Source organism: Callithrix jacchus, chromosome 7, assembly GCF_049354715.1.
Source record: "Callithrix jacchus isolate 240 chromosome 7, calJac240_pri, whole genome shotgun sequence".
Taxonomy (NCBI): Eukaryota; Metazoa; Chordata; class Mammalia; order Primates; family Cebidae; genus Callithrix; species Callithrix jacchus.
In genome coordinates, this window is record NC_133508.1 from 8,237,082 (window position 1) to 8,265,024 (window position 27,943).

Sequence of the window (27,943 nt, forward strand, 5' to 3'; positions counted from 1 at the left end):
GAACAAATATATTCTAAAATTAGATTGTGGCGAAGACTGTACAACACTGATTTAAAAAATGTTGAGTTGTGTACTTTAAATGAGTGAATTATGTGGCATATGGCTTACATCTCAACAATTTTTTTTTTCTTAAAGAAAAGGATACCAGGATGTTCTTCTCATCAGTTTTCATAATAAAAAAAATTGAAACAAACCAAATGTCTAAAGAAAAGAAATAATCAAATAATTATGGTATGTCCATAGTGGATGTATAAAGAAGTCAAAAAAAGTACGTAAAAATATTTTACATAATGAGAAAATTCTCGATATATTATTAAAAATCATAAAATACAAATGTATGTTCAGTGTGATTCCGAGTTTAAAATTTTTTTTAAAGTAAATGTTTTATCTTGATATAATTGTAGATTCAAATGCAATTTTAAGAAAGAATGCAGAGATCCTGTGTATTCTTTACCAATTTCCCCAGATGGGAACAGTTTGTAAAACTTTACTACAAGATGGCAACCAGGACACGGACCTTAACATGTTCAAGAAACAGCATTTCCATCCCTGCAGGGATCACCTGTGTTGCCCTTCACAGCCATGTCCACTTCCTTCCTGTGCCATTCTCACCTTAATGCCAGAAACCACGAATTTGTTCTCCATCTCGATGATTTTGTTATTTCAAGATTGTCGTTGATTGTTATAAATGAAATCATATAGCGTGAAATCTTTTGGGACTGGCTTTTTTCACGTCGCACAATTCACTGAGACTCATCCAGGTTGTTGCACTTACCCTTAGCTCATGTTCCTTTACAAACCTGTACACAATGTGTATAGTAGTTTTACTTGTAACAGCCCAAACCTAGAAGCAATCCAGAATTTTCCAGGAAAACCATCTGAGCCTGGAGATGCCCTTTTTTAGGAGGTTAAAAATTACAGATTCAATTTCTTTAATAATGAAAAGGCTATTGAAATCATCTATTTTATATTAGGTGAGTTGTTATAGTTTATGGTTTTCAATAAATTGGTCTATTTCATCTAAGTTGTCCAATTTTATGTGGATAGAGTTGTTTGTGGCATTCCATGAACATTCCTTTGATGTCTGTAGGGTCTGTGGTAATATCCTTGTTTTATTTCTGATATTTATAATTTATGTCTTTCCTATTTTTTCCTTTGTTAGTCTTACCAGAAGTTTACCAATTTTATTGATCTTACCAAAAAACTAGTTCTTCATTGATTTTCTCTATTGTTTTCCCGTTTTCAATTTGATTGATTTTTGTTATTTCCTTATTTCCGCTTTCTTTGGATTTATTTTTATCTTTTTTCAGGTTCTTGAGGTGGAAGATTAGATTATTGATTTGAATTTTTTTCTAATACATTCATTTAGTGCTATGAATTTTCCCCTCAGCATTGCTTTAGCTGAGTGCCACCAATTTTGATATGTTGCATTTTAATTTTCATTCAGTTCAATGTATTAAAAATTATTTGGAGACTTCTTCTTTGACTTCTGGTTATTTAGAAGTGTGCTATTTAGTTTTCAAGCATTTTGAGATTTTCCTATCTTCTCTCTGTTACTGATTTCTAGTTTGATTCCATGTGATTGGAGAACACACTCTGTAAGATGTCAGTTCTTTTGAATGTGTTGAGGTTCCTTTTGTGGCCCCAAATATGGTCTATCTTAGGTATATATCTTGAAGTATGGAAAATGCTCATGATATATACAAATATAAATCATAAAATGTACTTATAATGTGATTCCAATTTTATGTTAACTGCTCTTTATTTCCCTCCTTATCCTCTTCTGAGTTAGCTAAAGTTAAGAATTCTACCTTTTATGATCAGAAAGTCTTTATTTATTTATTTTAATAAAGAGGGCAAAGGGCAGTGTGTCGTAAGATATGGGTTTAAAAACTGCGCTCTCATTTTCTAGCAGTGTGACCCAGGCACTGCCTCTGATTTATCTCATTGAGCCTCATTTCTGGAATCTATAAAGTAGAAATAATAGAATGCCCACTTTATAGAGTTGGTGTATTAAACAGTCCAAAGCCAACATTTATTGAAGCACTTTGCAAATGCGCAAGCAGTGTGCCCGCAGCGTGGTGGCGTTTCCATTATAGAGAGGAAGCTGGACTCTTTCTTTTTTTTTTTTTTTTGAGACGGAGTTTCGCTCTTGTTACCCAGGCTGGAGTGCAATGGCGCGATCTCGGCTCACCGCAACCTCCGCCTCCTGGGTTCAGGCAATTCTCCTGCCTCAGCCTCCTGAGTAGCTGGGATTACAGGCACGCGCCACCATGCCCAGCTAATTTTTTTTTGTATTTTTAGTAGAGACAGGGTTTCACTATGTTGACCAGGATGGTCTCGATCTCTTGACCTCCTGATCCACCCGCCTCGGCCTCCCAAAGTGCTGGGATTACAGGCGTGAGCCACCGCGCCCGGCCCTTGGACTCTTTCATCTCTTGGGTCCCTTGCGATGATTTGCTTTTAAGCCTCTGTGATTCTTGCACTGAGGAGCAGACAGAACTCTCCATACATTTTTGTTCTCCAGATCTTTCTGGAAGCCTGGGAGTATAATTGGGATGTAACACATTTGGACTTTTTAGTTACATTCCAATTTCAAATGTTCTGTGCTCTAACTCCCCTAGTATAAGAATAATTTTGAGGCCGGCATGGTGGTTCATGCTTGTAATCCCAGCACTTTGGGAGGCCGAGGTGGATGAATCACGAGGTCAGGAGTTCCGGACCAGCTTGGCCAACATGGTGAAACCTTGTCTCTACTAAAAATAAAAAAATTAGCTGGGCACAGTGGCAGGTGCTGGTAATCCCAGCTACTCGGTAGGCTGAGGCAGGAGAATCGCTTGAACATGGGAGGTAGAGGTTGCAGTGAGCCAAGATCACCACTGCACTCCAGCCCAGGTAACAGAGTGAGACTGTCTCCAAAAAAAAAAAAAAAAAAAGTAATTTTTACACTGTGCAATTCCATTTCTGGTTAAAAGATAAACCTGAAAGGGGAAGAAAAGGTCTTGGTTGTCTGCCATACACTTTTCTAGAAACCTTTCCCTTCTTTTTAGGTCTGTGATTGTTCCCCAGAGCAGGTGATTCCCAAGAACCAGGTTATCAGTAAGTTTTACAGCCCCAATTTCTCAGTAGCAGTAAGGGAGTGGGGCCTGTAAGATGTGTCAGGGAGGGACAGGGTTTCCCTGGAATTACTTATGTTAAAGTCCTTTCCCTGCCCACCCATGCCTCCCAACCCATTGCTGGGCTGGCCTCCAGAGGAACTGCTGTAGGAGCTCTCACCCTGCCAGGGCCACCTCTGTTCTTCTCTCTGGGTCTTCTACCCTTCCTTGGCCAGCAGACAGTCTTCTGGTTTTAGAAGTGCCCTTTCTTCCTGCTTGTGTGGTATTCCCTTCCAAATTCACCCTCTCCATGTGGATGGAGTTTTCCTGACCAAGAGAGGCAGAGTCCAGGTTTTTCTAAGGATACTCTGGAGGATACTAGGGTCTATTCAGCCAATGAACTCTTAGCCCTGCTTCCAGGCTCAGTGTGCTCCCACCCCTCTCAAAGCTCCCTGTTCGTCCAATGCGTAGCATCTATCGACAAATCAGCATGCCCTGCCAACCAGGCACACCCTCCTCTGTGGTCTTAGGGTAGCGGATGCCTATTTACACACTGCACTCATTCAAATTTACATCCTTTACCACCTGGCTCTGTGAGTTTCTTGGGTTCAAGGACTTTTCTCATTTGTTTTTGTTTATTTTGATCACAGTAAATATATAGCATAAAATTTACCATTTTAGGTACACAATTTGGTGGCAACTGTCACCACCATCCATTTCCAGAATTTCGTCATCCCAAGCGGTAACTCTCTACCCATCAAACAACAACCCCAGCTGGGCACCGTGGCTCTACCACCAGCTTGAGCAACATGGAAAAACCCTGGCTATACAAAAAATACAAAAATTAGCCAGAAGTGGTGGTACCTGCCTGTAGTCCCAGCTACTGGTGACGGGGGAGGCCAGGGAGCTGAGGTGGGAGGAATACTTGAGCCTGGGGAGGCAGAGTCTGCAGTGAGCTGAGATTGCACCACTGCACTCCAGCCTGGGTGACAGAGTAAGATACTGTCTCAAAAACACAAAACAAAACACCCCAACAAATCCATTTGTTTTTGTAATGGGTTCTGTCCTCTCTGTGAGGACCTTTGCCTAGCACACGTCCAGGCAGACACATACTGTCACTTATTGTCCACAGACACGGGACACATTGTGAAGGTGCCCTTGAGTTGTGCAAGGTACTGGTCACGCTCCCATCCCACTTCTTAACACATGGTGGGAACATAAATGTTCTTAAAATGGAACCAACCAGAAAGCAGGGTATTATGGGCATACTTTTAAATCCTCGGCCCTTGGGGCAAACCATCCTCAAGAAAGACCTGGATTTTCACCCTGGGGAGAAGGTGTCTCTTTCATGGCCCTCCAAATTCTGCGATCTGTGGCATTCATTCTGTTCCAATTGATTTTATTTGTGTAATATTTACAGGGCGCCTAATGAGGCAGTGGGCTGTGCTATGTGACTGAACCAGAAGCTAAAGGAACAGGGCCTTCCCCTCGAGGTGTCCATACCCTAGGGTTGGGTGATAGGAACTTCCTTCCACCTGTCTATGCAGCTCTTGCCTTTGAAATGATGAGTTTAATGGTGATCAGACCACAGAAACTTCTGCTACTTGAACCCTCTCAAGGGCAGGTTAGAAAAAGCCAATTTTGCTAGAGAAATGGGGAGACACAGAACTCTTCCATATGAAATAGATCATCCCTCTTTTAGGACAGAAGAGTAGGTCTGCGGATGTCAATGGACAGCACCCTCCTTCCTCCGAGCTCAGCCCAGCCCTCCTCTCCTGCAAGGCATCTGCGATTCTTCAGGCTTGCCCTGGGCTGTCGCCTCTCAGACCAGGTGCCTCTGTGGTCAGCATCATGAGTCTGGTTGCTTATGTGCCCCTGCTTGTTTACACTGTTGGTTTTGTGTCCCCAGACGCTGGAGAATAAACTGTTTGAGGACCAAGACTTAATGAGCTTTTGCTCTGCTAGCTCACCGAGGACATTCCAGCAGAACCTATTCCCTGAGTGATAAAGCATACAGGGCTTAGGTTTCTGTAGAAAGTCAGACAAAAACAGATGGAATTAAAGAGAACAAAGTTAGAGGGATCCCCAAATAACTGACACGTGCCTCTCTCCCCCGCTTCTGCATTATGTTTGAGATACAGAATTTACCTGGAGTCTTCCCCTGGAGGGCAGGACCTATGAAAATGAGAGCAGGAGGAGCTGGGACCAGCTCTGCTCTCTCCAGTTCTGCAGCCTGAAGGGAAAAGGCCCTCAAGGCTTTCTTAGCACAGGAAGGAAAAGCAACTTGCCTTAAGGCTATGTCCCAAGATCAAAGACTCTCGAACAATGAATGAGTAACTGGGAAAAATGTGTTAGGATGGAGGTTGGGCTGTATTTGGAAAGAACTGGGTGGCACTGAGGAAAGATGGGGAGAGAGGGTCAGAAGTAGAAGAAACAGGCCTGGCATGGGGGCGCACACCTGTAATCCCAGCACTTTGGGCGGCCGAGGTGGGCAGATCACGTGAGGTCAGGAGTTTGAGACCAGCCTGGCCAACATGGTGAAACCCTGTCTCTACTATAAATACAAAAATTAGCCAGGTGTGGTGGCGCACGCCTATAATCCCAGCTACTCGGGGGGCTGAGGCAGGAGAATCACTCGAACCTGGGAAGCAGAGGTTGCAGTGAGCCGAGATTGTGCCACTGCACTCCAGCCCCGATGACAGAGCAAGTCCCTATCTCAAAAAATTAAATAAAAAGTGAAGAATGGAAAAACAACAAAGAGAAGATTTACAGCACAATGAAAGACAATGAGAATTGGAAATACAAAGTGAATAGCATGAAAAGTCTGGCAGAGAAATATTCTCATGCAGGTAATTGGGTCGGGCCACGGAGAGCAAGGCAGGAGGTCAGATGGAAACACGGAAGAAAGGCCTTAGCGCCACAACATCTTTCATTGGCCATTATCAGTCTGCGTTTATGGCTCCTTAACACAGACCTGAGGCAGCCTCTAGGGCGCAGCATCTGGGCGGCTGAGATGTCCTCCACAGGGAAGATGTGGTCAAGATTATTCAAAGGGCTGGCACGGAGCTCACACCTGTAATCCCAGCACTTTGGGAGGCCAAGGTGTATGGATCATGAGGTCAGGAGTTCGAGATCATCCTGGCTAACATGGTGAAACCCCATCTCTACTGAAAATACAAAAATTAGCTGGGTATGGTGGTGCATGCCTCTAGTCCCAGAGGTTGCAGTGAGCCAAGATCGTGCCACTATACCCCAGCCTGGGTGACAGAGTGAGACTTCATTTCGAGAAAAAAAAAAGAATCTTCAAAGGGCTGGAAATAGCGTAGACATTCACCATTCCTCCACCTGGCTATGCAGCCATCGTGATGAAAACTTGGCTTCTGTTTTAGAACTTCTTTTGTGGGACCCCTCCTGAGGCCCTGGGAGGAACCCCACGATGTGTTCACAAAGTCATATTTTTTTGTAAAATTTGCAAATCCAATATTTCTTTTTTTTTTTTAAATTTTTTATTGGATTTTAGGTTTTGGGGTACATGAGCAGAGCATGCAAGACAGTTGTGTAGGAACACACATGGCAGTGTGCTTTTCTTTCCTTCTCCCCTTCACCCACATTTGGCATTTCTCCCCAGGCTATCCCTCCCCACCTCCCCCTCCCACTGGCCCTCCCCTTTTCCCCCCCAATAGACCCCAGTGTTTAGTACTCCCCTTTCTGTGTCCATGTGTTCTCATTTTTCATCACCCGCCTATGAGTGAGAATATGCGGTGTTTCATTTTCTGTTCTTGTGTCAGTTTGCTGAGGATGACGTTCTCCAGATTCATCCATGTCCCTACAAACGACACAGCAAATCCAATATTTCAACTGCTGTCAGTCACACTGTGGTCCTGAGGCAGTCTGCAGTTTCTCCCTGCACATATATCTAATGTCCAGAAGCTCCAGGGTAGGCGCAGCCCCAGAAATGCTCCTACCACCCATACACGCAGGGGCACAGTGGCGTGAGGGCCCTCTGGACCTGTGGCCTTATTACCATGGGATGCATCCCGCAGTGCAGGCCCCAGGAGGATGGAGGAAGTGGAAGAGAACTGAGGTTTCAAATGTAGGCAGCCAGAGGCTGGGCAGTAGAATTCTTGCAACCATCAGACATAAGACAGCAAGTGGAGGATGCGGTTCCCATCGAGGCCTAATAATCACAGCTGGAGCTCTCACCTGCCAGAGCCACGATCATGGTGCTTCTACAATTACTATGCACTGTGCACTTTTCGGGCCTGTCTTGGATCCTGCAGCCAGTACTGGAGCGATTTTAGTTTCCAGATGTGTGCCGCACTTGTTTGTATGTTGTATTAAACAGCCCTACCTGAGGGCAGGAGGCTCTCTGTGCCTGGTGAACAGCACAGGGCCTGGTCCGCAGCAGATGCTCCACTAATAATTGTAAGACTGGCGAATGAATGAAAAATGCATTGAAATGAATCTCTGATTTTTCATTTTCCAAATGCCATCCATATAGCTTTGTTTTCGCTACAGCAAAAGGGGCCATAGCAATAAAGATAGAATCACTGGACCATTCTCTTCCCACCTACTACCTTCTCTTCCGGAGGGCTGATGCAGGGTTAGAAATGAGAATGTAAGGCCGGTGCGGTGGCTCATGCCTTTAATCCCAGCACTCTGGGGAGCCAAGGCGGGAGGATCACCTGAGGTCAGGAGTTCGAGACCAGCCTGGCCAACATGGTGAAACCCCATCTCTACTAAAAATACACAAATTAGCTGGGCGTGGTGGCGGTCACCAGTAATCCCAGCTACTCTGGAGGCTCAGGCAGAAGAATCCCTTGAACCTGGGAGGTGGAGGCTGCAGTGAGCTGAGATCGTGCAACTGGATTCCAGCCTGGGTGACAGAGTGAGACTCCGTCTCAAAATAAAGGGAGAAAAGAGAATGTGGAAGGGAACAGATTCCAGTATCACACCTTACTCGCCTTGCTGAAGTGTCTGTGTTCTAGGTTAAATAAATCCCTTTTTAGTCTTCTTTGGAGTTTCCTGAGGTCCCTACGGGATTTTTTTCTTTTTTAACAGAAGGCTTGGCTGTTGCAAAAGCTCTTTGCGTGCTTTTGTTCCCTTTCAGCGAAACCTCTATTTGGCAATGGAACTGAAGTTTCCTCACAGGCTTCGGTTACAGACAGGGTCTTACTCCGTCCCAAGTCTCCTTTGGGAGCAGTTTTCTAAGAGTTGTGACTGTGCAGACCCGGGGCTTGCATAAGGCCACCGAGACTCTGGATTCAGGGATGGAAATTTTCCTTTTAAAATTAGGTAGGGGAGTTTGGACCAGGATTTTTATTTGGATAGCCTAATTCTTGGAAATGCAGCTGGTGTCTCTTGGGAGAGTCCAGAAAAACTTTCATGCAGAACTTCAGGCACTTATTCCTCATGAGCCTTGATGGGGAGAGGTCGCCACACAAAGTGCTGTGACTGGGACTTCGGGGACCACAAAGGGGCTCTTTCATTCTGCACAGGCCGGGTTCCCATGCAGGTGGCCCGCTCAGTTGCCCTGCAGACATCTCCAAGTCTGTGCTGTTGTGAGATTCTTCCTCAGGGCAAATCAAAATCTCTGCTGATGTTTAAGATCGTTTAGTTTTTACTGGAGAAGCGGAACAACTTTTTATCTTCTGCCTAATCTCCCTTTCTGAATGGAAAGACTCATCTAAGTCACTGTGAAATGTTTTCTTTCTCAAGCAATTCTTTGAGCTTGTGTGCACTGGCGTGGCGATAACCACGGGCGGGAGGAGTACTGAGGGGCGTTTGGAGTCTCCGGCAGGCTGACCACACACTCTGGGTTATTAGAGGCTCTTTCCTGACTACATGTGTCATCTAGGCCGGGAGAGCCCAGGGAAAAGTTCCGGGGCTTCAAGCCTGCTGTACAGAGGGAGAAACTGAGGACCAGGTCTGAGCCTAGCCCAGCCCAGCTGACGGGTCCTGTGGGTGGCGGGAAGTGAGGTGTCGCTTGGTATCTGGGTCCTCTGAGGTCCACAGGCAGCTGGCATCGCTCCTTAGCCTCCATTCTGTGTGTGACCTGGCAGTATCAGTGGTGCTTTCTGGACAAAGAGAGTCTGAGCTGTGTCATCAGCCTGGGCAGAAACGACGCCAGATGATCAGCAAAGGGCCTGCTTTGATCTTTAGCGTGGGAGGAGGAGGGTCTGATGAAGTAGGGACAGTCCTCGTCTGGGCTGTGGCTGGTGGGGTGAGCCCGGTCCTGGGAGCTCAGGGGGACATGGTGAGCGGGGCAGGCACATCATTTGGGGGGCTTCGTGCAAAACAAAAATGCAGGGCTGCATGTTCAAAAGTCATGAAGAGTTCCAGACAGCAACAGCAGAGCCGTAAGCCGAGCGTGGGGCTTTCCTGAGAAAGGGCCTGTGTGCCTGCGTGGGAGCAAGGTTGGGGCATGGGTGACACTCCCACCTGTGGACTGTCTCTCTCCACGCTCTGCACCCTCCCCGGGGAACCTCATACATTCTTCTATTTGGAAATCCTATTACCTGAAAATCAACGAAAACCTCGAATGCACCATCTGATCCCTCCTCCCATGTCCTCCAGCCATCAAGATGGAATTGCAATCACATTCCTTTCTCCACCACCGTTCACCCCTGGTGGCTGCAGCCTTGCTGCAGCGCCAGGCCTCTCACTTGGGCCATACCCAGGCTTCCTAATGAAATCTCTGTCTCACCCGGACCCTAATATTCATCCCCTAACAGCTGCCAGCGTGCTCCCCATCTGCCTCCTGCACATGTGTGACCCACCCTGTCCACTGCCCTTGGGGTGGAGCCCAGCCTCTGCAGGATGGCAGTGCGCTGTCTTCTGTACCTGGCACACTCACCTCCCCACCGTCCTCAGCATCATCTCCTCCCGGAGCACACTGGGCTGTCCCAGGCACCCACTCCACAGGCGCTTTCCAACAGCCACTGAGCAGGTTCCACTTTAGACTTTCACTGCGAAGAATGCTTCGGTGGGAGGAGGGTGGAAAAGAAACCCTCGTGGGACTGTAACGAGGTGGGTGCCTGGGTTAGAGATGTGCAGATGGGGGGGGTCTCCAGCCCAACCTGAGGCCGGAGGTCAGGGGATGGAAAGTCAGGAGGGGCTTCCTTTGTCAGGGCCGAGGGCATGCGGATGGGTAGGAAGTGGTCACTTAAGAGGAGCAGAAGGAAAGGACTGCTTCCGGCCCTGTGCCTTTTCCTGAGCTGTCCTTCAGCCGGGGACACCCCGACACTGCCTTGGCCTGGCTGCCCTGGAGACCTGGTGGTCGAGTCCCCTCTCTGCGGAGTCTTTCCTGGTACCCACAAGCCTGCATGTCGATCTCAGCCTGACTCATCCAGCGTCAGGTCCTGCTGTTCCGCTGCTGTGCTGTCTTCACGGCTGCATCCCAGGAGCATGGCTATGCCGCCTCCAGGAATCCTTCAACCACAGCAGAGCTGGGGTTGGGAGAGCAGGGACTTTCCCGGGATGCTCTACAGCAGGGCCAGGCCTCCAATCTCACCCACACGTCTACAGATAATTTGTCAAAAGACGGTTTCCCATTTTCAAGGGATTATTTGCCGCCTCCTCCTTCCTTTGCTCTTGGATCCTCTCCAGAAAAGAAAGGATCTGACTTCCTGAATCCCCCAAGGAGTTCGTATGAATTCAGACTTCACTATGAAGTCAGAATTGGGCTTGGACAAAGGATGGATCTGGACTAAGTTCCCAGCAGCCCTTGTGGACCTTGGAGCAGGGAGAGAGACCGTGAACACACCTGGCCCCCTTACAGTGGATGCATGGGGCGGCCATGACAAAGCAACGCAGACCAGATGCTTCAACCACAGAAAGGCCTTGTCTGCAGTCATGGAGGCTGGAAGTCCAAGGTCAAGGTGTTGGTGGGGTTGGTTCCTTCCAGAGGGCTGCTGGGACGGGCTGTCTTCTCCCTGTGTCTTCACACTGTCTTCCTTCTGGGCGTGTGTGTCCACATGTCCCACTCTGACAAGGACACCGGTCATTGGATGAAGGCCCACTCTCACGACCTCGTTTTGGCTTGATGACCTCCGTAAAAACTCTATCTCCAAATAAGGTCATGCTCTGAGGTCCTGGTGGGTAGGACTCCAACATATGAGTTTTTGGAGGTAGGGGGCACATTCAACCATAATAGGGTCATGTGGCCTTTTCTGACTGTCCATCATCTGCACCCCAAGATGTGAGTTTGGGTGAGAAGCTGAGAAGCCAGCCACCTCCCAGCTGCTCTGCAGCAATGAATGAGAAATTTCGTGCAGCACTTTGGCTGCAGACAGATGCACCTGTGTGGGGCACGGAGAGGCTTGGGACCACCTGTTGTGAAGATGTGGCCACTGCAGGATTCCCTCTCATTTTCTGGGACTGCAGTGGCCCTAGCACCTGCGTGGGGCCCAGTGCTGGGCCAGAGGGGCAATGAGACATCATGTTTCACGGGGCAAGTGGGCGGTCCAGCAGCACTCGCTCTGCAGACACCTACACCCAGGCATGACGGGCCCTGTGGCTCCTGGATTTTTCTGGCATCCATCAATTCCTTTTCTTTTCTCCAGGTCCTCCTCGCCCAGGCAAATTCTGCCTGACTGCTGTTTCCTATTTCCAGGCCTTTCCTACAGAGGTCTCTCCAGCACTCACCGCCTCTCAGTCTCAGGCTTCCTGCTCTGAGAGCTCCTCTCTGGCACAGTGGAAAGGGCGTGAGCTTTGGGGCCGGTCAGACCCAGGGTCAAACTCTGATTCACTAGATATATGGCCTTACGGAAGTTATTCAAACTCTCAAGGTCTTAATCTTTTCTTCTCTAAAACAGGCTAAAACAAGCTACTGCACGGACTGGTTCAGAGGATGAAAGGAGCTAATGAAATGCACGGCAGGTGCCTCCCGACAGCATGCCCCAGCGAGGGTGAGCTTCTGCCGTGGGAGCCTTCGGACCAGAGTCTTCAGGCGTGCAGCGGGCTGTAGGTGAGCCTGGCCTGGCTGGTGATGACGGGAGCTGGACTTCACCGTGGGCCAGCAGTGCCACATGCTGTCACTTCTGGATGTTCAGCTCCCCCGGGGGTGCAGGACCACCCAGTTGGGGGGGGCAAGAGGCCTGGGCCCACCTCACATTCACCCTTCAGATGTTCCCCTCGTGTGCTAAGGGCCTGGCTCCTTTCCCCTCCCCGGTAGTTCTGCGCATAAGACCTGAAGAAGGTGTTTAGGGCACTGTGTGTGTTTCCTTCTCTTGTTATTCCCACAGGGAACTTATCCTCTGATTATGGAAACCTGGCCATTGTTTCTGGGTCTGTTTCAAGCTTTTCACTTCCCTGCACTTTGAGGAGGGTGCTTGTCCCACTCAGTACTCAGCACCCAGCCTTGTCCCTGTTAGAAAGGGCTCAGAGGAGGCCTTTCCCAGGTGCTTCCCTTTCTTGCCCAGTCCAGACCCCTAACTGAGAAGCTGTTGCTATGGAAATGGTGACCAGAAAAGCAAGATGGTGAGGAGGCTGACACAGGGTTCGGCTAGACCATTCTCAGAGGTGGTTTGGTTTGCTCTTATTTTATGTAGCTCTGTTTTTGGTGGAGAAACACAGCTCGTATTCCCCGTTGCTACTGTTCCCCATGGAGCAGTCTCACCCCATACATGAGTTTTGATACGAGTTTTCTCTAGTGGAAGCCGTGGGTCATTTTTAGCTGGCTGGTTTTGGGAGCCTTTGATCAGGCCCTTGGAATCTTTAAGGAGAAACAGGAGCCGGCACGGCTGGGCTGAATTTGACTTAAAATTGGAAACACGGGAGTCAGAGGCGAGCTTTATATAGTCTGGGAGTGCAGGAGCCCCAAGACCTGATTTATGAGGGAGCTCAGTGAAAGCACATGGTAATATTTATAAATTCCTTCCCCCTGCGATGAATGGAATGTTGTTTTGAGCTGCAGTCAGATAGCACCTTTTTGGGGGATGAAGACAGGTTGTTTAAATTTGGTGATTCAATGAATGGAAGGAAAGGGAGATAGCAGTCAGGCAACGGCCTCGAGTCTCTGCCACAGAGCCCAGGGCGGGAAGAGAGCTCGGCCCGTGGGGCTGGATTCCTCTGGGGAACTCTGCATGTCCTTTTGGGTGGCTTCTTCCTCCTGCTCCAGCAACCACGCCTCCCCTTGCCCACGTTCAACAGGCGAGCACCCACCCCTGGCAGCTAGAGTGACCACTTTTTACCAGGAAAAAAGTTGACGTGACTTCTGGGACAGGCTCTTTGGAGGTGCTGACCAGGGTGGGAAGGAAGAAGGGAAGATAAGATAAAGGGAGATGGGGAGGAGGCTGAAGACAGGCCTGGGTGTGCCCCGGTAGCCCTGGATCCTGAGGCTGTCGTGTGAGAGGACACTCGCTGCCATGGGTAAACTGAGTCAGAGTAGCCGATGCCATGCCGTGGAGGTCAGCAATGCTAGCCCAGTGAGATGCATCCATGCTGTGGGTTTGGCATCTGCTGGTGAGGGCAGGGGATACCCTGGGCATCACACTCCTTGAAGCAGAAGAAGCAGCGTCCCCCTCTGGCCTGGCCTTCCTTACCCCACGCAGAAGGTTGGGAGGGGCAGAGCTATGTGACAGCAGGCTGCACTCACTGTGGTGAGCGCTGGTGACCCAGCTTCAAAGAGAAGGGATGACAAGATGTTACTAACAATCATATTCAGGACTGGCACAGTGGCTCGTGACTGTAATCCCAGTACTTTGGGAGGCTGAGGCAGGAGGATCACTTGAGATCTGGAGTTTGGGCAAGACAGGGCAATGGAGACACCTCATCTCTGCAATTTTTTCTTTAGTGGGTCCTGGTGGTATGCATCAGTCCAAGCTAATTAGAGGTTTAGGTGGGGAGGTTGAGGCTCGGTGAGCTGTGATTGCACCATTGCACGCCAGCCTGGGCAACAGAGCAAGATCCAATCTCAAAAAAAATTTGAATTTGAACACCAAGGGGGAGGGGAAGGGTCATTCACCTTTGCCACAGGACTCACTTGGACCTTGCTGCCTCAGGCTTCTGTCTGTGGAAAGGAGACCCTTCCATTTACTACTCTGCTTCTGAGGACCGCCCACAGGGAGGATAGGAGGCTGCTGGTGCGAAGCTGAGTGCAGGCAGGGTGTTTCCTCTGCCCCAGCCAGTGCCTGCCTGAGCACAGAGAGCTCTTGGTGAAAGGCTCCCAGCACCTGCGAAACCCAGGCCAGGTGGTTCCGTAATGACCGGTGTGTGGGGTTGCAAGAAGATCTGCTCTGGCAGAATCACCGGGAGGCTGGGAGGAAAGCAAATAGACACTGCCGTGCCCACCCAGCCCAGGCCTTGGCAATGCCTAGGTCCCAGCCCTTGTAGGAGCTTCCTCAAGCCCCCACCTGGGAAGAGGGACTTAGATGTCAAACCTCAGCCGTGTGCATGACAGTGACTACAAAGACGGCTCGTGCAGGGAGACCTTGGTTTTTCTCCCTCCTGCAGAATTTAGGAGACTTCCTATGAAAGGCGCTCAGGCCTGACATCCTGTTCCTTTCAGTTGGTAGTCAGCAGCCATGGTGGGGGCTTCTGTCTTCCCCTCCTGCTCACAGCCCCCCATGCCCTGGAGAGCCGCTGCCCAATGACCTCTGGACACTGTCCAAAGTGTTCATGAGGCTTTTCCCAAATCTTCCCCAGGATGTGTCCAGTCAACTCCGACTCCCGAGAGTGACAGGCAGGAGTGGGGATTTGCTCAGCAAGCTGAGCCTTAGCTTGCCGTTTCTGTTTCCCTGACAGGAGGACCTGCAGTTACACCTGCCTGGGGCCCGTGCTCACCCAAAACCCCACCCTCCAGCACTCACACCTGCCTGGGGCCCGTGCTCACCCGAGACCCCACCCTCCACTCACACCTGCCCTGGGCGCTGCTCACCCGAGACCCCACCCTCCAGCATCCCCTCAGGAATCCAGCTCCAGAGCACCTGCTTTTGCTCTTTCTGCTCTCATTCTCGAGCTCTGGAGAGGGTGGCTGTCCTGGAGAGCCTTGCTGTATTAGAGCAGGAAGGAATCTTTAAAGTGATCGTAATAGTAGCTGTCATTTATTAAGCACCGACTTCAGGCCAGGTGTGTTAAGAATGTTGTTCCCACTCCTTACAAGTGCTGGAGAGGCGCACTACCGTAATTACCATGGTAGAGGTGCAGGTTGGTGGTGGACATTTAGCTTAGTGGTCGGGGCACAGACCCAGATCTGCCTCTTATCCCCTGGCAGGACTCAGGGCTGCTTTCTGAAGCCCTCTGTGTCTTCACTTCCTCGTTTGTAAGATGAGGAAGGTAATAATAGTGGCTGTCCTCCAGGGAGGTGCCGAGTGTCTATGCAGACCAAGTGCTTGCTGGTGCCCCAGCCCAGGCAGGCGGCATAAGGGTCCTGCCTCCCTGGAGGTCCCAGTGGTGCAGTGATGATGGCAAGCCAAGCTCTTTGTTTGACAAAGAAGGAAACATGGTCGCGGGGAGTGGTGTCGGGGAGAGAGGACTCATCCACTTTGGCCTTTTCTGAGGAGCCGTGTCTAGTGCCCACCCTACGGAACGTACCTCCCTCTAGAACTAAAGGGATCTCTGGCAGGGACCCTTCGACCTTCTCTGGGTGTTGCGTCTCTTGCTGGGCTAGCGCAGGACTAACGTCTCTGAACAGCTCTTACATTGCGTGTGCCCGATGTGTCCCCCCTCACCATCTTCTAGTGCCTAGCACTTCACAACCAGGAGCACAGGAGAAGAAAAGCAATCAGCAGGTTCCCTCTCAATGTGATGGACTCAGGTCTTTCAAGTCCTAGATGGACTTTTAACCGCTCTTTGCTGCCAATGTATCCTTTTTATTGGAAACAAATATTCAAGATTGCCCTCATCCAGACTTCTCTGCGAGGCACCCACCAGTATAGGAATACACTGCATTTTCAAAAGCACAAAGATGGAGATTCCTGCTTTGTTTCAACCCTGAATTTAACGAGGATCATTGCAGTGGGAATCAGAAAAAAGGAAATGGTATAACGACTATCTCATTTATTTCTCTGCAGTTCCCCTGCCCTGCACCCAAGCCTCCCTCCTTCCAGATGAATAGGAAGAGGTTACAGCTGACCCGGTTTCACTCCCAGCAGCAGCAGATGAATCACGTGAGTTGTCAGAGACAGAATGGAGCAAGCTGGAGCAGCATGGAAGGCAGTGCTGTTTTCAGGAGGCCTGACCTCTGTGGCCAGAGTTCCCATCAGCCCCACTCACTGCGGGCCAAGATGCCCCCCACCCTCCAGAATCCCACAGCAGAGGGAGCCTGCAGTCCAGGAGCCTCGGGAAATCCAGGCGTGGGCTGAGGGCTGCAGCCCACCCTGGCCTGGGCATTGGGTGCCTATTAGGGATCTTGCCTGGGTACTCTAGGGGGTCTGTCCTGGTGGCCACAGAGCCAGCACAACCTGCTCGGGTGCTTGTTCCTAAGGTCAGCTCTGCTTCTCCCGAGTGGGGAGGGTCTCACAGTCTGCTTGGTGTGGGAGCGTTCCATGTCACTCAGATGGGCAGGCGGGAAGGTCGGCAGAAGAGCAGAGCAGAGACTCAGGAAGAGGGAGGCAGAGAGGTGGGCCGAATCAACCACACCCTGGAGGAAGCCACGGTGCCCGGGGGAGGTGGGGGTGGAGGAGGGGGCTGGAGGCCTGGGGTTCTTGCCCTGCTGGCCGGCCTCACTTGGACACCAGCATGCGGACAAACTCCTCGTAGTTCACCTGCCCATCTCCGTCCGTGTCTGCGGCCCGGATCATCTCCTCCACCTCCTCGTCACTCAGCTTCTCCCCCAGCCGGGTCATGATGTGCCGCAGCTCGGAGGTGCTGACAAAGCCGTTGCCATCCTTGTCAAACACGCGGAAGGCCTCGCGGATCTCCTCCTCGCTGTCCTTGTCCCTCATCTTCCTGGCCATCATGCCCAGGAACTCGGGGAAGTCCACGGTGCCGTTGCCGTCCTGGTCAATCTCTCTCATCATGTCCTGCAGCTCAGCCTCCGTGGGGTTCTGGCCCAGGGACCGCATGACCGTGCCCAGCTCGTGGGTGGTGATGCAGCCGTCCCCATCCTTGTCGAATAGGGAGAAGGCCTCCTTGAATTCTGTGATCTGCTCCTCAGTCAGCTGGTCGGCCATGCCTGGAGTGGCAGAGGTGGCCACCGCGTGGTCTCCCTCCCTCTGCTGCAGCCCTGCTGCTGTCCCAGCTCCAGGGTGGCAAGTGAAGATCTGAGTGGCCGGCAGGCTGTCTCACCCTGGCTTGAGTCGCTGAAGCTTAAAAAGCAGCAGAGTCCTCTCCCATCATTGGCAGACGCCCCTGCCCTGTGGTTGCCTGGGCCTGTCCTGTTTAGACAGGAGTCCAGGGCCTGTGAATTGAGCTGACGCCAGCACCTCTCTGCCTGCTCTCACCCGGACCCAGCAGAGCCGCAGGGGCCCTGGCAATCACACCTGCAGTCGGGGCGTGGTGGGCCAGCCTTGGAGCGAGCCACGCTGGACTCTCTCCTCCTGAATTTCCCTCTCCCTTCTCCCTCCCACCTGCCTGGCTCCCATTCAGTCATCTCTAGTGCCCTTTCTTCCCCGGGCACTGGAGTGGAGGCTGTTTTGCAGGATAAAGGGCAGACGGAAGAAACTTCCTTGCCTTTGGTTTCTATAGCCTTAGGCACCTCAAGGTTTTTAGAGGAGGAAGGTTTTTCTTATCTTCAGACTGGACATGAATTGGGAGGGGTTTCCTCCAACCCAGTCACTCACCTTTCACTGATTTACTGAGTGCCTACTATGTGCAGTGCCACTCTGGAAGCTGGGAACACAGTGGGACCAGGCAGGCCACCCCTAGTCCTCACGAGGTTAACTGGCAAGACAGTTAACTAGTTAGCAGGTAAACTACTTGAGGAATGCAGACAAGGTAAGGAGGGATTGTTGATAAATGCTGACAGACATCCAAAGCGGTGATGGACAGGACCCGAGGGTCACCTTTCAGCCTGGCCAAGGACAGACCCTCTGTGGAGAGGCACTCCAGGGTGACCCGAAGCTGGAGAAGGGGCCATCTAGGCTGCAGTGGGTGCAGTGGGGCCAGTGGCTGGAAGATGATCCTTGGGGCTGCAGGCCCGTGAGGAAGGGGACGAGGCTGGGGAGGAGAGAAAAAGGAGGCCTTGCCAGGAAGTCCCACTCCATTCTCTGATCTGCAGTGCCCCAGGAGCTCTGCACTGTGTGGAGCCTGTGCTGAGGAGAGGGCCTCTCAGGAGGGTACCCACTTGGGGGGACAGTGGGGTGTTCACAGCACAGACTCAGCTCCCACCCCCAGGGGCCCCGCGGACATGAAACCCAGAGAGGCAGGAGCAGCTGCATCACCTGTGTGACTCCAGGAAATCCACACTGGGGGAGAAGTGTGGAGCCCACTCTATTTTTTGCTGGGTGTGTGGGGACAGGGTGGGGACCTGGATAGGAAAAAAAGTTTCATTTTGAGGACCTCAGCTTGTCGAGGAGAGACCGTAGCAGGGCTTGGATATTCTTTGTTTTCTCTCTGAATTTCCTTCCCTTCTCTATTCAAGTAGAGGCAACTGTGTCCTTCTGGTCTGCAGGGGTCCGTGGTGGAAACTGAAGTCACCTGCAAGACCCCTTCCTGCCTGCCCGAAGGCTCCCGTAAAGCCTGGGCCTGAGGATTTGGGCAGGAGGAAGCAGGAAAGTTGAAGAATCCCTCCACCCCCATGGAATCTTTTCCTTAGAAGAGAAGTTTGTGGACCCCAGGGCGGCAGGGCTCAGGAATGTGGTGGCCACAGGCAGCCTTGGCAAAGAGCTCTGTGGCCTGGGGGTGGCGTGGAGGGAACCAGGTCATGGCCATCTTGGAAGCCACGTGTGTGGGCAACACTTCAGTGACCAGAGCCCACTCTCCCTTTCCTCCCCCGCCCCAGAATGTTCGTTGGGCCTTGCCTGAGACCTCACACCCCAACAGCTCTAGAGGAGTGGGGAGATGGGTTGTCTAGGACCCCCTCAGGTAGGAGAGGGGCTGATCATAAAGTTTAGATTTAGAGAGAATAATGAGGCGGCATCTCCATCTGCAGGCTGGGAGCGTGCCCTGGGCTCAGGTTCCAGCTCTGTCCGGGGGGCTGGGTGAGAGCCTGTGCCTTGCTCCTGGCAGCTCCACCTCTCCTTGAATATTCTGTAGAATACAAGGTAACCGTGAAAAGTTTAGCTAGGAATGAAGGTCCTTTTATTATTTTGGTTTTTTTTGGGCTAATTCCGGGACGTGGGGACCTTGTGTTCCTTCTGAGATGGGCTCTTGATTGTACACTGGTGTCTGATGCCTGAGCATTAGATTTCACATCCCAAAAACACTTTAAAAATATTTATCTCCGTTCTAGATCACCCAAATATCCAACAGTAGCAGGTTAGTAACAAATACCTGAGTTTTCATCCACAGCAGGAAAAGTACGGCTTTAAAATGAGGATGAGGGTATAGCTACGGAAAGCCGTCCGTGGAAAACGTTTGAAAAGCAGATGGAAAACTGTGTGATATAATTTCATGTATTAAAAATTATATATGTTTATATACATTCACAGAAGAAAAGCCTAGAGAATCACATACCAAACTCTTCACAGTGGATACTTGGGATAATAGGATTATAAGTGCTTTTAATTGTCTTATAAATACAGTATCTTTTTCCATTTTAAATGTTTTACATTTGCCATATATCAATTCTATTATTAGGGGGAATGACTGAAGATTCAAAAACCATCCCTGATTAAAAAAAAAATATTCCAGCCTGGGCGAGGTGGCTCATGCCTGTAATCCCAGCACTTTGGGAGGCCAAGGCAGGCGGATCAAGAGGTCAGGAGTTCGAGACCAGTCTGACCAACACGGTGAAAGCCCCTCTCTACTAAAAATCCAAAAATTAGTCAGGTGTGGTGGCAGGCTAATCCCAGCTACTCAAGAGGCTGAGGCAGGAGAATCACTTGAACCTGGGAGGTGGAGTTTGCAGTGAGCCGAGATCATGCCACTGCCCTCCAGCCTAGGCGACAGAGCGAGACTCTGTCTCAAAAAAAAAAAAAAATTTATACCTTACTGAACTCCCAATCTTCTTTCTCTTTCTCTGAGGTGAGGTAAGGCAGAGAGCCTGTAATATGGTCAGCTTTATATGTCTCAGATATGAGACTATGATGAGCATAGCTATTATGTATAGAAAAGCAGAATAATTAATAGCAGATAACCACAGCCCCTATCTGACTGCCAGAGTGACGGTCAAGTGGAAAAGAGGCTATGAAGCATTTTTCTTCTACTTTCCCTGCCTGGGGATGGAGGGACACCTTCATGAAAGAATACAGGGGCAGTCCCAGGAGGTAGGACAATTGAGGGACCTGGGCATGTGGCCGACACAGTCTCCTGGAGAGCCCAGGCTGGCATTGGGGGAAACCTGGCTGAGACAGTGCCCTGATGGACAAGGACAGGAATATGTTTATACCTCCTGGCCACCTGACCGATGACCAGATGACAGGCCAACAGTTACCTGTGGGTTTCTGGGTCATGGCTCTGTGGCTCAAACATTAGCTTTTACCTAAATGTCTTTCTCAAAAAGGCACTTCACAGTGGCTGGTGAGGTGGCTCACACCCATAATTCCACCACTTTGGGAGGTGGAGAAAGGGGGATCACTTGAGGTCAGGAGTTCAAGACCAGTCTGGCCAACATGGTGAAACCTCATCTCTTATACTAAAAGTACAAATATTAGCCGGGCGTGGTGGCTGGCACTTGTAATCCCAGCTACTTGGGAGGCTGAGGCAGGAGAATCACTTGAACCAGGGAGGCAGAGGTTGCTGTGAGTCGAGATGGTGCCACTACACTCCAGCCTGGGAGACAGTGAGACTCTGTCTCAAAAAAAAAGGACTCAGGATTTTAAACAGGGTTGCTTAGTACACAGTGACTCACAGAGGACTGCCTTATGACGGGCCAGATTGTTGCAACTCACTGGTTGGGAAACTGTGGCAGAGGGAATGTTTTTCATTTCATGTTTAACTCTCTCCCTGCTGCCTCTCACCCCAATATAGCAACTCATTTCCCTACAGAATAGACATTATTTTGGTCTATTTAAACATCAGGATCAATTTAAACATTTAAAAATTATGAAGGACTCCAAAGTGCTTGTGTTTATGTGGAGTATATATATATCAATATTTACTGTGTTTGCAACTAAAACTGAGAAACATTTAAATATTTGTATTTTTATATATTTAGGTACTAGCCTCAATACCTGGGTGATGAAATAATCTGTACAACAGACCCCCATGACACAAGTTTACCATGCAGCCAACCTGCACTTGGGACCCTGAACTTAAAGAAAAACATTATTCTTAAATGAAAAATAACGTTTCCAAGACGAAGAACAGGCAGAAGAATGGCATTTTATCAAATGGATTTGCAAATACCTTTAATGCCCGGCTTTCCAGAAGCAAACCTCCATCTGCGCTCAGTCTGTGGTAAAACGTTTGAGAGTGTATGATGATCCAGCCTCACACGGGTGTGCAGCCGGGGGAGGAGGGAGCATTCGAATAGTCTTTTCAAAAATTTGCGGATATTGTTCTTTGATACTACATCAACATTTGACAACTGTTAGTTTCTGAAAGGCGAGTTGCCGTGTGGAATCTGAGACCATCCCAGAGACCTTTCCATCCTGCTAAGTGAAAATGCAGTGGTCTCTTTTGCACCTTGAGCAGAACTTTTACCCATGCGTGGTTTCATAACACCGTGCACTGGTCACTTGGAAAATACTGGTTCACTGGTTGAACAATTACACATATAACATTACAAAATCACATTCATTAGGCCAGGTGTGATGGCTCATGCCTGTGATCTCAGCACTTTAGGAGGGCGAGGTGTGGGGATTGCTTGAATCCAGGAGTTCAAGACCAGCCTGGGCAACATAGCCCTCATCGCTACAAAAAATTGAAAAATTAGCCAGGTGTGGTGGTGTGTGCCTGTAGTCCTGGCTACTTGGGAGGCTGAGGTAGGAGGAGGATTGCTTGAGTGTGAGAAAGAGATCAAGGCTGCAGTGAGCTGTGATCATGTCATTGAACTTCAGCCTGGGTGACAGAGTGAGACCCTGTCTCAAAAAAAAGACCACATTATTGATATCACCACCAATCTCATTAGAAAGCTGCTAAGTATTGGAGAGGCTAAAATTCACAGTGACAAATACAAAATTTCAAAAATTCAAATTTTCATTTGGAAGCTCAAAAAATTTTAATGGCAACAAATACTGTCACTTGTTTCCCTTGCAATGACAGGCTCACTTCATTCTCAAATGTCTGCCAAATACTAGATCTGAGTAATATGGTTTGTCCATCAGCTGTTCTTTCCAGTAAAAATGACGTTCTATGACAAAAGCTTACCTTCTACTCAATCACAAAAGTGCTTTCCTCATGGCAATCATCACACTTCAAGATCAGCGGACTATTAAAAATGTGCAAGTGGAGGGGCACGGTGACTCAGCTTGTAATCCCAGCACTTTGGGAGGCAGAGGCAGGTGGATCATTTGAGGTCAGAAGTTCGAGACCAGCCTGGACAACTTGGTGAAACCCCATCTCTACTAAAAATACAAAATTAGCCAGTTGTGGTGCCGAGTGCCTGTAGTCCCAGCTACTTGGAAGGCTGAGGCTGGAGAATTGCTTGAGCCTGGGAGGTGGAGGTTGCAATGAGCCGAGATTGTGCCACTGCACTCCAGTCTGGGCGACAGAGTGAGAACCTGTCTCAAAACAAAAATGTACAAGTAATCTTTGAAATTGAATAAAAATAATCCTGCCCCAAGGATATTTTCAAGTGCAACCAGTTTTTTGTTTGTTGAATGAGACAGTGTGACAGTGAAGGGTGTCATGATGGGTAGCACAGGGATTCTAATTCCTGTGAATTCCTGCCAAGGCACTGGTTTTACCCCTGTTGCTTTTGACCTCAGTGCAAATACCAACACAGTGAAAAGGCCAAAAAACATTCGTATTATTGTGAAAATAGTTTTGACCTCTCAGGCCCTCAGTAAGGGTCTTGGGACATGCTGTTCCCAAATAGATCCATGGAACAGACTTTGAGAGCCAAGCGCCTGGCGTGCTGGCACTCAGGAGTGTGAACTGCTTGTAGAATTCCTGGGCTACAGGTATCAGGTAAGGACTGTGGAATTGTGGTGGGACGGTGTGGAGAATAGTATTATTTTTTATTTTTATTTTTGAGATGGGGTCTCGCTCTGTCGCCCAGGCTGGGGTGCAATGGCGCACTCTCGGCTCACTGCAACCTCTGCCTCCCGGGTTCAAGTGATTCTTCTGCTTTAGCCTCCCAAGGAGCTGGGATTACAGGCTCGGGGCACCATGCTGGCTAATTTTGGTATTTTTAGTAGGGACAGGGTTTCACCATATTGGTCAGGCTGGTCTTGGTAACTCCTGACCTCATGATCCGCCTGTTTTAGCCTCCCAAAGTGCTGGGATTACAGACGTGAGCCACCGAGCCCGGCCGAAAATAGTATTAATGAACCCAATAAATACAGATTGAAGGGCCCCCTCCCCCCGCCCACTACAGTTGCCTTCTTTGAAGACTAGAAACCCCAAAGCCAGAAGACCCAAGGAGATTTGCTTTTTCCCTCTGAAGCGTTGTAATAGCCTTTGTCAAGAACTTGTTACGTGTCCTTTTAAATGTGCCTCTACTGCTGGGTGCTATAAAGGTATGAAGATTCGCCAATCTTCAGCCGCTTCTGTTCCTGTGGTCCGGCTGGAACGGGTGTGGCTGAGTGGTCCTGAACTCTCTTTTTCTTGATAAAGCCATCCACCAGCCCTAACATTTGCTCACCAACTTCCTTCCTCCCCTGTATAAATATTAGCACTTTTATGTAACTTAATCCAGCTTCGGCTGCTCACAGCTTGAAAGCCAGATCAAGAGACAAGGGTTGCTGGGAGGAAAAGCAGGTTTATCCAGAGAGCCAGCAAATGAAGCACGTGTTCTAAACCATTATCCCATCTTAACATTTTCAGGCTGGGCCACAAGGCTCCTATAAATCCTTAACAAAACATAGTTAATTGTTTACACGCTTTACCTTTAATCTCAGCATGAGTTTCAAAAATGACATGATTGCTGTGTTATCTCAGTGCTCTAAAACTATCCTAGCCTCTGTGCAGGAATGGGTAAAGGCCTCTTAGCAAAAACGGAGTTACTTATGCTGTTTTACTGTTTGACAGTTACGTTTATCATGTAAGACATGGATTTGTTTACTATCCATTGAGCAATTCGTATCCTTTGTGTTATGTCTCCATGTCACAGATGATGAATAGGAGGTGAAGTGGGGCAGCTAGCAAGCGTAAAACTTGGGCTGGAACACGGATCTTCTGACTGCGACAGCTAGCCTCCCTTTCCATTTGCTCTGTGGTCCTCCCCAGTGCAGTTTTGACCATCTTGCCCAGAAGCTGCAAACAGACAACAGAAGCCGGGGCTGGCGCTGCGTTAGACGGCTCTCAGTGCAGGTAGGTATCAAGACTTGATCGTAGTGCATCTCTCTCTCCGCCTCTTCTGCTGAGCACCTCACGTATGCATCTGCCCACCGAACACCTCCATTTGCGTGTTTCATCACCATCTCAAGCGAATGTGACCCAGCAGACTTCTTGGTCTTCATCCCTACTCCCCCCCTGCCCCCACCTAGTCTTCTCATCTCATCTCTCTGTCTCTCTTTCTGAGATACAGGTTGGCTCTGTCGCCCAGGCTGGAGTGCAGTGGCAGCATCTTGACTCACAGCAACCTCTGTCTCCTGGGCTTAAGCCATCCTCCCAACTCAGCCTCCCAAGTAGCTGGGTCTTCCCATCTCTTTAAAAACAATTCATTCGATTGTTCAGAACAAAACCCTAGAGTCATATTTAATTCCTCCCTTTCTCTAGCACTTTTAAAGCAATCAGTCAGCTCTGCTTTGAAAATGCTCCTTTGCTCATCCACTGCACCAAGCCCCCACCATCTCAAGGCAGGACGATTCCATGGCCTCCTAACTGGTTTCCCTATTTGTATTATATTCACTGTGTGCCTTTTCTTACTCAGAATCCTCTAATGGCCTCTCTTCACCACCTGTGACTGTTTCCTGCCTTCCTTGCTGCGATCCTATCACTGACCCCCCAAGACGATGTTCCATCCTACTTCCCGCTCCTTAACAACAGCCTTGACCTGATTCCCACATTTTGTGACTTTGCTTGAGTCGTCTGCCTGCCTGGACACTCTGCGCCTAACCTTTAAGTGTTGACCCTTTCCCGCCCCTCAGTTGAAAGTCAAATTCCATTTCCTTGTCAGGGCTTCCCTGAGTACGTGCTTTTAATTGACCCTCTGCTTCCTCCCGTGACTTCTGTTTCGCTCCCTCCTTAGCTCCTTCCCATCTTAGTTTCACAAGAGCCAGGGCTGTTTTCGACCTCTTTCCCTGTCAAGCCCCCGTAGACAGGACAGGCCCTCTGCCTCGCCGACTTCACTCGGTGTTTGCCAGTAAACAGAGCACGAGAGGATCACATTGTCCTCAAAGAGAAATTGCTCCAGGACTGCTGGAACCTCACCCTTCCTTCAAGTTCTGGTTCAAAACATTCCCGCCACGCCTCAAATGGCCCGTCCCAAGTGCCTGTTTCATTTGCCTGTGTTCTTTCTTCCCCACTGTCCTCATTTGCCATGTGTCTTGGAGGTGGCTGGAGACCTCCATGCTGGCCCTTGGGAACAGCTGCTGAGGCTTGGCACCCGTGGACGTTGACCACCAGGCTTCTCCTCTGTCTGCATCTCTGCAAGAATGAGAACCTGCCCCCAAACCATTTGTGCTGTGTCAGCCTCAGGAGGCATGGGCTCACAGACCCAGCTTCCTGGAAGCTCTCCGGTACGTCTCAGTGTTCACCCCCAGCTCTCCATTACGGGCACCAGCAGGGACTCCGGTGCAGGCTCCTTAGAAAGAGGCCAGGAACTGCCGAGATGATATGAGCCAGTAGATCTCGGGGGAAGAGAGGACTTCTCTCCTTAGCAAAGAACCCGTGGAGATTGGAAAGATACTCCGGCTCAAAGCCGAATTTGAAAGTTAGGCTGACAGCCCAACTAGGGCAGATTGGAGGAGCCAGGTGGGGAGACGATGTGGGGGGTTCAGGAAAGAGGTAGAAGGAGGAGCCTGGAAGGGTGGCCCGCTCCTGGAGCACGGCCAGCGGCACTTCGTCAGGACCCTGCCCATCACCCACTGATGGGAGAGTATTCTTTGCACAACTGGTAGGGTTACCTGGGAAACACACAAATGGAAGAATTAAAAAATGTCTGCTAGGACACCCTCCCCCACGCCCCTGCCACGACTCCTCACAGAGCAAACTCCTTGGCTGCTTCTTGTCTCGGCCGTCGTTTCATTTGGCCTCTTTGCCTGGCTCAACTTTGGGGTCTTTGTTCCCAGCATCAAAACTTCCTGCCAGTGACTTTCCATCACGGGCTCCCTACAAGTCTTCTGGAAATTATCACATGTGCCTGGATTTGCAGGGGCTGCACAAGGTGTGTTGTGGAGCTGGGATGTTTGCAGTTCACACTCCAATGTGCAACTGTGACCAAATGGAGATGGAGGACGCGACAATGAGCTACGGGGACATTGATGAAGCGTGGACGAGGAGTCAGTGGCATCTGTCTGTGTCCTGGAACCGACCAGGCACTGCTGCTTCCTTTTGCATCCCAAGGCCGGGACTGACCTGACAGTAGGTAGGCTTTGCTCTATGCTCCAACTCCCACTGGCCACAGGGTGAAAGCACCCTTTCTCAGTCAGCCTCACTGCTTCCCCACAGATGGAGGGATTTTCTGCAGGGGCATGAGCCCTGGGCCTTCCTTTCCCACCGCCTCTTGACAGCCTCCTCCAGATGTGCTGCCTGGCCCAGCTCTTCCGGTGACTTTTGGTCTGTCTCATCTGACTCATCAAGATTCACACAGGGCTGTGTCCTGGGCTGGGCTGGAGTTGATTGAGGGAGGAGGTTTGTGTTCCAGAACAGAGCAGTGATTGGTTCAATTGAACTCTGACAGGCAGATCGTCAGGTAAAAAGCACGTGAGCACGCTCCCCGGAGCCTGCCGCCCTGCGAGGCCTCTTGCCTGGTCGGGGGCTCACATGCAACACGGATCCCCCAAGCCAAACAATGGGATTGAGCGGAGACCGTCCAGGGCACGTGCTCACATCAGGTCTTGCAGTTTGCACCAGGTAGCCCAGGGTTACCCTGCCCCGCAAGAGCTGCCTTCTCAGCACAATCTAGTTCTATGGCTGCCTGGGCTGCAGAGGTCAGCTCCTGACCCTCGCTGAGCACCTCCGTCTATGCGTTTCGAAAAGGGCCAAGTAAGGGGCATTAACGTGGCCTGTGCTTAGTACCTGACAGCGAGTGGGATTAAACCACTATTAAACGCTCAGCCCTAAACCAATGCAGACCAGAAATAGGTCTCAGGATAAAAGCAGTCAAGTGATTAAAAATCTATTCCTGGACTTGTTACTTTCCTGGGAAAAAGTTATTTCTTGTGAAATAGGTAGGGACTGGAACTTTCCCTGACAGCCCGCTGGGAGCTCACTCACTGGCCCCGCCTGTGTTGGGGGTGTTGGGTGGTGAGAGGTGCAGGTCTGTCCAGAGGAAGGGTCTGGACAGAGGTGGAGGGAGGAGAGAGGGCGGAGAGGGAGAATGGGCATGATCCACTGACCTTTCAAACTTGATGCTTGATGTTTTGAAAAAAATGACAGAAAATATGGGCTGGGTGCAGTGGCTCATGCCTGTAATCCTAGCACTTTGGGAAGTTGAAATGGGAAGATCACCTGACGTCAGGAGTTCAAGACCTGCCTGACCAAGGTGGTGAAAGCCCGTCTCTACTAAAAATACAAAAATTAGCTGGGCGTGCTGG

General features: G+C 49.9%; 1 protein-coding gene and 1 non-coding gene across 4 annotated transcripts in view; one reads left to right on the plus strand and one right to left on the minus strand.

Annotated features, from left to right (window-relative positions):
- LOC108592443 (uncharacterized) overlaps nucleotides 1-27,943 on the plus strand; it is an 84,252-nt gene that overhangs the window by 45,639 nt on the left and 10,670 nt on the right. The window contains exons 2-6 of one of the 3 annotated variants that reach the window (XR_008482452.2): nucleotides 11,912-12,063; nucleotides 16,109-16,204; nucleotides 21,295-23,210; nucleotides 24,355-24,554; nucleotides 26,560-26,772. This is a non-coding gene — a transcript (uncharacterized LOC108592443). The remainder of the gene's footprint in view (nucleotides 1-11,911; nucleotides 12,064-16,108; nucleotides 16,205-21,294; nucleotides 23,211-24,354; nucleotides 24,555-26,559; nucleotides 26,773-27,943) is intronic. The other 2 variants (XR_013519492.1, XR_013519491.1) reach the window with 2 other exon arrangements.
- CALML3 (calmodulin like 3) lies at nucleotides 16,080-17,322 on the minus strand. Its single transcript, XM_035306740.3, has one exon. The coding sequence runs from the start codon at nucleotides 17,207-17,209 to the stop codon at nucleotides 16,760-16,762; it is 450 nt and encodes a 149-aa protein (XP_035162631.1). The 5' UTR covers nucleotides 17,210-17,322; the 3' UTR covers nucleotides 16,080-16,759.

Excerpts from the sequence above, each read along its gene's own strand:
- CALML3 (XM_035306740.3), bottom strand. The coding sequence starts at position 17,209 with ATGGCCGACCAGCTGACTGAGGAGCAGATCACAGAATTCAAGGAGGCC.